Source organism: Megalobrama amblycephala, linkage group LG17, assembly GCF_018812025.1.
Source record: "Megalobrama amblycephala isolate DHTTF-2021 linkage group LG17, ASM1881202v1, whole genome shotgun sequence".
NCBI classification, from domain to species: domain Eukaryota; kingdom Metazoa; phylum Chordata; class Actinopteri; order Cypriniformes; family Xenocyprididae; genus Megalobrama; species Megalobrama amblycephala.
The window spans coordinates 43427325-43437757 of NC_063060.1; the positions used below are offsets into that span (position 1 = coordinate 43427325).

At 35.7% G+C, this 10433-nt stretch overlaps 1 protein-coding gene across 1 annotated transcript; it reads right to left on the bottom strand.

Annotated features, from left to right (window-relative positions):
* Window positions 1–5705: 5705 nt before the first annotated feature.
* Window positions 5706–9310, bottom strand: higd1a (HIG1 hypoxia inducible domain family, member 1A). Its single transcript, XM_048162868.1, has 4 exons — window positions 9190–9310; window positions 6963–7043; window positions 6712–6846; window positions 5706–6627 (listed from the first exon to the last, which is right to left on the bottom strand). Exons 2-4 carry the CDS (start codon window positions 7036–7038, stop codon window positions 6542–6544), a joined length of 297 nt encoding a protein of 98 aa, XP_048018825.1. The 5' UTR covers window positions 7039–7043; window positions 9190–9310; the 3' UTR covers window positions 5706–6541.
* Between the last annotated feature and the right edge of the window lie 1123 nt (window positions 9311–10433).

Below are 10433 nucleotides of genomic sequence, written 5' to 3' on the forward strand. Positions count from 1 at the left end.
TTGTCAGAAAAGTCCATTCAGGATAAACTTGACAGCAGTCGGCAACCTATAATATGAGGATGTGCAACGCCTTTATGTAAACAGTGCATCACAAATCGAGAAATGATTCTGGATCAATTAAGATATTTTCTGTATGTATCGCGATTATCTCTCGAATCAATTCTGAGCTTAGTTTTTAACAGCAGATGGCGCTGTGTGCTTTAGAAACAGATGTACTCCGCTTGCTTCCAATTCCTTACACACACCACATCAACCTTCTATGAAATAATCATTCATAAACTTCAAAAAGGTTGAAGCAGATTACAAGGGTGTTTGCTGTGGGCTGTTTACATTAATCTCACGTCATTAAAGCATTCTGAGGTGCAAATACATTCTCATACATTCTCAGACTCTTCAGCGCTCTTCTTCATGAGCATTTGAGTGTGCGGTTAAAATATAATCTAGAGCACCATCTGCTGTTAAAAACTAAGCTCAGAATCAATTTGAGATGCATGTGGAAAATATCAGAAACTATCCACTAATCGCAATGCATCGATATATTGTCCCAGCCCTATAAAAAGGTCTTGTGCTGCATTCGTCCAATCAATCAACATTGACACCACAAATATGCAAATAAAGACATTAACCCAGGATTTAGGAATGTAAAGTGTGAAACATCAGCTTATGGATACCCAGGATTAAACATAAATAGGCCCCTTTCTCATGACGTCACATATCTTCCGTTCTGACTCTTCCACAAATACTGCTAGAGAATGACTGTAGCCGCCGACTCTCTTCTACTTTCAAGGCGAGGTGCTCAGCATCTCAAACGAACATACCGATCGGAAAGATTTCCCGCTTGACGTCAGGAGAGAAGCTGAAAATCAGACAGACACTCTTCCCGTAGTGATGATCACAGTGTTTGCTGTCTTTACTGCAGATGAAGTTGGTTAGATGTATTGACAATGATGTCAGCATTTGTCAAATAAATAGACGTTCATTCAATACTTAGGCATTGTATTAAGCAGTAGCTATGTACAAGAATAAAGTTAACATAATAATAAGCTATATATGTAAAAGAAAGAAGAATAAAATAACTAAATGAAAACAGCACATACCAGGAACTAAACATACAAAACAAAACAGAAAATCTCCTCCCTTGTTCCCTCTCCACCCTAGGGATCAAGTCATGCCACACTAATGAGGCGATCAATGCCACAGAATTACTCAACCTGTGCTATCAAGATAATGGAGAAAGAGAAACCAAATCTAATCAAAATGATCCGGTTTGTTTAACAAAAAGTAATGAATAAGTATCTTAACCATTTCTTCCAACCAAAGTGTAACAGATGGGATTTCTGTCTTTTTCCAGAACCTTAGAATAAGTTTCTTTGCCAAAATACGTCCATAGGACAGCAACTGTTGTTGACCTTTTTGAATTGAAGTGAGTTTATGAAAAATTAAAAAATATCACCAGAAATGGATCAATCTCTAATATACCATGTAAAATATCTGACAGAATCCAGAATCTAATAAACTTAAAGGTGCCCTCGAATGAAAATTTGAATTTACCTCAGCATAGTTAAATAACAAGAGTTCAGAACATGGAAATGACATACAGTGAGTCTCAAACTTCATTGATTCATTCCTCCTTCTTATATAAATCTCATTTGTTTAAAAGACCTCCGAAAAACAGGCGAATCTCAACATAACACTGACTGTTACGTAACAGTCGGGATCATTAATATGTACGGCCCCAATATTAGCATATGCCAGCCCATGATCAAGGCATTAGACAAGGGCAGCCAGTATTAACGTCTGGATCTGCACAGCTGAATCATCAGACTAGGTAAGCAAGCAAGAACAACAGCGAAAAATGGCAGATGGAGCAATAATAACTGACAAGATCCATGATATCATGATATTTTTAAATTGTCTTTCTAAATGTTTCGTTAGCATGTTGCTAATGTACTGTTAAATGTGGTTAAAGTTACCATCGTTTCTTACTGTATTCACGGAGACAAGAGCCGTCGCTATTTTCATTTTTAAACACTTGCAGTCTGTATAATGCATAAACACAACTTCATTCTTCATAAATCTCTCCAACAGTGTAGCATTAGCCGTTAGCCACGGAGCACTATCAAACTCATTCAGAATCAAATGTAAACAATATAACAGTATACAATACTCACATGATCCGATGCATGCATGCCGCATGCATGACGAACACTTTGTAAAGATCCATTTGAGGGTTATATTAGCTGTGTAAACTTTGTTTATGCACTGTTCAAGGCAAGCGCGAGCTCCGTGGGCGTGGAGCACGAGAATTAAAGGGCCAGTAGCCCTGAATCGGCTCATTTATAATGATGCAGCAAATAAAGCAGTTAAAAAAATGAATAAAAAAAAATGTATGGGGTATTTTGAGCTGAAACTTCAGACACATTCAGGGGACACCTTAGACTTATATTACATCTTTTTAAAAAAAGTTCTAGGGCACCTTTAAAACAGAGAACATAATATGCAAGAGAGCGACTTCATCAATCTGACATTTATCACAAATATCACATAGTGGAGTCAATGGATGATCCTAATCCCAGTCCTTATGACTGTTCTCTAGTGCATTAGTCCAGAGCTCGACACATATCTCCTCCCCAACTTCTAGCTCCCACTGTAATTTTATACCCTCTGTAGAAGGTAAATACTTGTGAGTTATACAGTAGAGATGTCTGACCCCACATCCAAGCCCCAAGAGATCATCAAGCAGGATTAGCCACATTAAAACAGGGCGAATGCTTCCTTACATAATCCCTAATCTGCAAATATCTTAAAAAATAAAAAAAATTGCTTGTATTCAAAGAGTATTGTTCATGCAACTGACCACAGGAGGCAAATCTCCATTGATGTCTTTATGCAATGTTACTAAGCCACCATTTACGAACTTGAGCTTGCTTATGTGATCACTTTCTAATTTCCTCATTTGTTTGGCAGAAATTGTTGTACTTTTTTTTTTTCACCAAATTCAAAACATTTTAGTTGTGCAAATAGGAATCCCCTAATAAAATGGTCTGAAAAAAATTCTTGTTATTCCAATTTATGTGAAACAATAGGCTCCTGCATATTTTACATAAAATGTTAATCAACTTTAATGCCATATAGTTTTACCTCAATAGTTGTACCTCAATTCACCCTTCGTCGGGAGTTTGAATGACAGGTGATCTGATCAATCATAATGCAGAATCCGCCATTTTGTCCGACAAACAAACCAGACAAGAGTTTAAATAACATGAGTGGAATTTAATTTGAAAATGGTGTGTATTAACATTTTTACGCGGTTTAAACAACATACCTACTGATGTTCATTCCTGTTTATTACATGAGATGATCGGTCCATGTGCCGCTTGAACTGAGGCACTACAATCTTAAAGAGACACAAACTTCAACTTTTTGAAGCACTTGACAGGAAAATGTCCCCCAATCATGTTTTTTCAACTTTACTTTGAAATAAGGGTTACATACTGTATATATTTTTAAATTAAGAGTTTAAGTATTAGTAGGCTATATACATTTACTTATTCTCTTTGACATATAATACAATTTATTGTAATACTTTTTTTTTTTAATGTTTAAAACCATTCAATTTATGTCCCTCAGACTCCAGTCCAGCCTGTTATATTATTGGTGCTACTTGCCCTTTAAAATCTTGAGAGTATTCCCAAAGTCACATGACTTGCTAGAAGTGACAATGTAAATGTGAAATATTTGGTCAGGATTATTAGGTTATACTAGCCTGAGTATGAACAGTGTGTTTTATGATAAGACAGACATTTTCTTCCTCTGACAAGAGTAAAAAAAATGTTTTCAACGAACCTTCCCAGTCCAAAAGCAGAACTTATTTGTTTGTTCAGCCAGCAGGGGGTGCTAAAAGACACTGTCCTTTGGATGAGATGTTGAACTGGCCTTGAGTCTCTACAAATCTCAAGGTGTATTAGTCACTGCTGACTGACTGGCGTTTCTGATCAGTGTCTTATTCACTTGTTGTCTTGTGAAATAAATCTGATTAAATGTAATAAATAGAGATGGAGAGAGAGTTGTTGGACATTAACCTGCAGTTGCTGGATCTGACCGGCTGTTTCAGGACTTCATAAGCCATGATGAAATCTAAATGATCTAATTAGGCAATGTCTGTCAGAACAGTGACTTACGCAAAATTCACTCATTCCTGGAATACAGAAGCCTGTAATGAAAATAATTTCCGTAAGTGTGCTAATGGTACATTCCATTCAAACCTCTATTTAAACTTTCCCATATAATTTGTTCAGTATTCCATTACCTAAGAAAATCCTTCCTGTCCTATAATATCAAAAATAATCAAGAAATCCTAATGTGATGTGTCAGATTAAAGATTTCCGTCTCTGCTCTTGTTTAGCTTTCTAATTAAAATTTGGCATTTTAAACTACAAATATTGTTAGAACTGCTCATGCAGTTTCCTTTTAAATCACTTTGGATAAAAGCATTTGTGTGAAAACGTCAGAACATTTGGCAGTCTGACCAAATAATGTTTTCAACAAGGTGATCAAGGTTCATTTACTATTATTGATCCGACTGCACTGAGCTGATGATGACGTCACTGTTTTCTCCACTGCTTTTCTGTTTTTGGATGAAGTGAACCCACTCAACTTCCCCCAGTTATTGAACTGAACTGAATTAACTATGTGACTGAACTGATTTTAACTGAATAATGACCGTTTATTATTCTTTTTAGAGCTGCTTTACTGCAGAGTTGAATTCTGTGAAGAAAATGTGTATAGTATTGTATAGGCCTAAGTAAGGGATAATCCACAACTAGCTGTGCATTAAATGATTATAATGCATGACATGGAATGCATTCAAATGATTTAATGCACAGCTAGCCGTGGATTATCCGGCTTATACCACAGCGAGGCCTCCATAGACAGCAATAACACACCCTTTTTCAATGCCCAGAAAGCTACTAAAAACATATTTAAAACAGTTCATGTTACTACAGCGTTTCAACCTTAATATTAAAAAGTGACGAGAAAATAGCAATCACTAGATATTGTTGAATAAAGTCGCTATTTTGTTTTTGGCGCACAAAAAGTATTCTCATCACTTTATAATATTAAGGTTGGACCACATGAACTTGTTTAAATATGTTTTTAATGGCTTTCTGGGCATTGAAAAAGAGAGTGTTATTGCTGGCAATAGAGGCCTCATGAGTCATCGGTTTTCATCAAAAATATCTTAATTTGTGTTCTGAAGATTAACGAAGGTCTTACGGGTGTGGAACGACATGAGGGTGAGTAATTAATGACTGAATTTTCATTTTTGTGTGAACCAACCCTTTAAACTTGGAACTTCCTGTGCATTAAACAGTTTTAATGCACACCTTCCAGCCAATCAGAATCGAGTATTCAAGGATTCATTGCATTTTGTTATGTAATACTATAGTAATATGCCCTGCACAACTTAGCTACATAATAGGGCATCCTGGAATCTAGACAAAATTGGCATCTCATATACAGTAGTCAACATTTGAAGTGGACCAAAAATGTTCATCAAAGTTGTCCTAACTTTGATTTAAGGTTTTGATCCACTTCAAATGTTGACTACTGTATATGGAAAATCTGCATACTGTATACAAACTAATAAACATCACAGAACAAGAGCACGAACACACACAAACATCTCAGATCTTACACATGAGTCTGAAATAAAAAGTCTTTATTGGAATTACAATATTTTTATTGGCAAAGATAAACAGAGCTGTAGCCGAGATCCTCAAAATATAGGTCACTCTAAAGGTATAATATTGTGAGTTTTATTTGAAATATGAAACAAAAAAGGTGCAATAGTTTTTTCAATCAATCAATCAATCAATCTACAAAAAAAAAACACACAACTCTCGTTCATTCCTTCCACTCACACACACAGACACACTTTAAAATGACCGCACAAACATGTGAGAGCGTTTGATCAACTACTGAATATTCTGTAAAACTAGTACAATAAATAATTTAGCGGTGGCGAAGTCCCCTCATTGTGTTCTGTGCGTTATACATTTCACAGATATAACTAGAATAATGGTTCATTGAAGGTTGTTGTCCTGGAATTTAGTCTGCTTAAATGATACAAGAACAAATCTTGAATGAATGACAAGGTACGAAGGTCTTAACACCACACCTTTCTCTGAAACCTCGACATAAGAGCAGCAGCCTTCAGCATAAATCAATCAAAACATTCAAAAACAACCATTTCATACTGTGTTCATCAGTTTGATACCGATATGATACATAAATAGTAGTTGGCAAGATACAAAAATAGCTACTTTTCCATCCCTTACAATGTTTCTCAAGCAAGCCAGGCAACATAATGGATACACTAACCTCTTTACTGAGATTTATTTAATGTTTAAATAGGAAACAGTGTAAAGAAATGATTTTGAAAAAAAAATCCTAAATTATGTCAGCAATAAATAAAAAAAATTGACACCTTAATATGAGGCAGTATTAAGGATATCTCAGGAATCAAACACATTTCTCTTTACTTTTCCATTGCCTTCTGCTCCAAAGCTTTCTGCGCTTGAGCTGGTTTCAGAACGTACTCTTTGTACATGGAGTAGACCACTCCTGCCGACAAAAACACAAAACATGCCTTTAAACCAGGGTTTTGTTACACAGGCAGGGTCTGTGTGATTGAGAGCATCACCTTACCTAAAGTCATGGCTCCCACCACGAAGCCCTGCGCCGCCACACGCATGTGAATCAGGTGCACGGACATCTTCGTGTCTCCTCGACTCTTCATCTTGTACAGCCTGTACGCCACAATGCCGAAGAACCCGGCCATCCCTGAACAGACAGCGAGAGATCGTACGATGAATGAAACAGCTGGGTTGATGTCAAATGTGTGCATTTTCTTAATTTAATACAGCGAGCGACAGGTTAGGATGTTTAAAAGAGTTTACCTATAGGGACAAACGGATTCTCTTTGGCTTTTCTCATGAACTTGGATTCATTGTCTTCGTATTCCATGACGGTCATCTTGACTAAATGGGAATAATTACAAAACAAGATTAGATGTCATAAATGAAAGGCCATTCTCTGATTCTTTACACAGACAAGTGTTATTAAAGGTGCCCTAGAATGAAAAATTGAATTTACCTCGGCATAGTTAAATAATTAGAGCTCGGTACATGGAAATGACATACAGTGAGTCTCAAACTCCATTGTTTCCTCCTTCTTATGTAAATCTCATTTGTTTAAAAGACCTCTGAAGAACAGGCGAATCTCAACATTACTGTTACGTAACAGTCGGGATCATTAATATGTACGCCCCCAATATTTGCATATGCCAGCCCATGTTCAAGCATTAGACAAGGGCAGCCAGTATTAATGTCTGGATCTGTGCACAGCTGAATCATCAGACTAGGTAAGCAAGCAAGAACAACAGCGAAAAATGGCAGATGGAGCAATAATAACTGACATGATCCATGATTACATGATATTTTTAGTGATATTTGTAAATTGTCTTTCTAAATGTTTTGTTAGCATGTTGCTAATGTACTGTTAAATGTGGGTAAAGTTACCATCGTTTCTTACTGTATTCACGGAGACCAGAGCCGTCGCTATTTTCATTATTAAACACTTGCAGTCTGTATAATTCATAAACACAACTTCATTCTTTATAAATCTCTCCAACAGTGTGTAATGTTAGCTTTAGCCACGGAGCACTATCAAACTCATTCAGAATCAAATGCAAACATCCAAACTGAAACACTCGTTTGTGCATCAGGCGATCCTTGAGCTAAATAAGACACTTAATCGTAAATCAAGAGTATTGTAAATGTGCTGTGTTGTGTAGTGGTATGTAGCAAGGGTAGGGTTTTTTTTTTGAGTGTGTGGATTAAGTGATGTTGTGTAAGACATGATTGTTGCAAACATGGAAAATATACTGTGATGCAAGAAAAATTTCAGACGTGTTCTGACAATAAAGTATTATATCACATAAAATAAATACTATACTTGATCTGATATGCTGCATGACGAACACTTTGTAAAGATCCATTTTGAGGGTTATATTAGCTGTGTGAACTTTGTTTATGCAATGTATTATAGAGTTGCGAGCTTGGGGGCGGGGAACGCGAGGATTTAAAGGGGACACGCACAGAATCAGCGCATTTTTAATTATGCCCCAAAAAATTGAATAATAAAAATTCTATGGGGTATTTTAAGCTGAAACTTCACAGACACATTCAGGGACACCTTAGACTTATATTACATCTTGTGAAAAACTTGGGTAAAGTTGGTTTTATATTCGCACATTCGGACTTCTGATAAATTCAGGCTTTCCAATAACTGTGCAATAAATTAATGTTTGTGAATTTTAAGCAGTGACATGACATTGACAACCAACAACTGTCAACTTACAACATTTTTCACAGTCGATCAAAATAGGCAAGTATTGTTTTAATGGCATATTTACTTGTGAATGTCCACTGAATGTCCAATGTAGTGTGATTAACAAGGCTATTGAATACGGATGTCCGAATGTGCGAATATAAAACCAACTTTACCCAAGTTTGTGAAAAAGGATTCTAGGGCACCTTTAAAACATTTAATATGTTAAATTCCAAATAATAAATGGCCAAATATCCATAATATTGAAGACACACATATATCCGTTAAATAATCAAAAGCTAATCACCAATTCCAAATTATTAAATTAAATTCCAACTGATCTGTTAAATAGTTCTTGAAGACACACATATTAATAGATTGGTATGAACCATATTGTACATATGTCATCATCTCCTACTATTATGAAATAAGAAGAACTCGTGACTTTGTCAAAAGTCCTTCTCAAGGAAATCAACCAGTATGGTTCACCAGCAAAAGTGATACTCGTGTCATGTTATATATGAAGGTCAAACGACACACATAGGTCATTTATAAAGCGACTTTATACGGTTTTACTGAGAAAACTAGTGTTTATGTGTAATAAAATGTAAACGGCCATGACAGCTTCTTCTAGATCTTTTTTTTATCAGCTTCAATTAAACAAGATGCGCCATTTCCTCAAGAGATAGTTTAGAGATTTGTCTCTGAAAACACACAAAATGTCGTCCTATGGTATTTCAACATAATATTTATACAAGCAAAACATTCAGATATTAAATAAAATGTTAAACATACCTTTTTTTGTAGTTATCTGCTGCACAATGGAGTGAAACTGCTCTTCTCTTGCCGGTTGAACGTCTGTACGTGTCTGACAGCGTGATGGGAACACTATGATGTAACATTTCTTACGTCAAAGTGACGCACTGTACCGGCAATTCATTTTACAAAATAAAAGTCGTTAAAAAAATTACTTTTCAGCGTAAACAACCAGAACAATACGTTTTGTAGCTATATATTGTATATTTTATCCCAAAATAAATAAAAACAATTTAGACTATTGAGAAACCCAACACGTAATTATTTGCATGTTTTTATGAAGTTATGTATTTACATCTGGAATTTTATTTTGAAGAAGTCGGCGTTTAAAACATGTTCCTTCTCAGTGAGGGGGCGTGTCTATGTGCGTGACCCTCGAATGCTGTGCGTCTGAGTTCAGGCGAGTTCAAAGCGTAATTACAGCCTGTAATTCACATTTTGTTCTCAGGAAAGGGCGTTTATCTTTGTCCCAACGTTCCTTTATTTTTATTTTTATGTTAATTTTTATTTGTTAAAATAAATTCACATTAGGTGTTATTTGGATCATATTTGTGGTATTTCATTGTATTCTCTTGTATGAGGTATTTTCCTGTTGAACAAATAAATTATTTACTAATAAATTGTAGGTTATATTTACTGCACCGTTGTTGCTGAAACCTGCAGTTCTGCTTCATCGACTTCTGTTCACTGCACATGATGTTTTATTTATTCCAGTTTTACTATTTATGTAATAATCTGGGTTAAATACATAACAGGCGTCTGTATGTATGTGCTGTCTGAACTCAAATATGACTAAATATTCAGTGTTATTTACAACATGAACATAAACAGTCGCTATATGGCTTACAGTTTAAAGCTGAGTCATCGTGAGTAATGACTGTACGCTGCGATACATGATAGTACACAACGCGTAACAGTAAATGTATTAAATATTACTGTCACCTTTCATGTAACATGTAAGCATGCGTTACGTTATGTTAACATATATGGTATACTGTATGTTGACATACTGTATATTAGTAAGGATGATTCAGCCAAATTGAAGGATGCAAGTCACGGTGAAAAACAAAGCAAAACAGGTTGTGCCAAAAACTCTCGCTGTCTCTAGCTATACATCATCATATACATATATACATCTCTACATCATTTAAATAATACAAGCTGGAACTGAAACTGGAATTTACTCTCTGCGATGCATGTGCATACTGGTCTAAAATATACAA

What these genes read in the sequence shown, in the direction of transcription:
- higd1a (XM_048162868.1), bottom strand. Translation starts at nt 7,038, where the DNA reads ATGACCGTCATGGAATACGAAGACAATGAATCCAAGTTCATGAGAAAA. An exon ending in GAATCCGTTTGTCCCTATAG is followed by an intron (nt 6,847 to 6,962) that starts GTAAACTCTTTT and finishes CTGTCTGTTCAG; the next exon opens with GGATGGCCGGGTTCTTCGGC. An exon ending in GGTGGGAGCCATGACTTTAG is followed by an intron (nt 6,628 to 6,711) that starts GTAAGGTGATGC and finishes TTTTGTCGGCAG; the next exon opens with GAGTGGTCTACTCCATGTAC.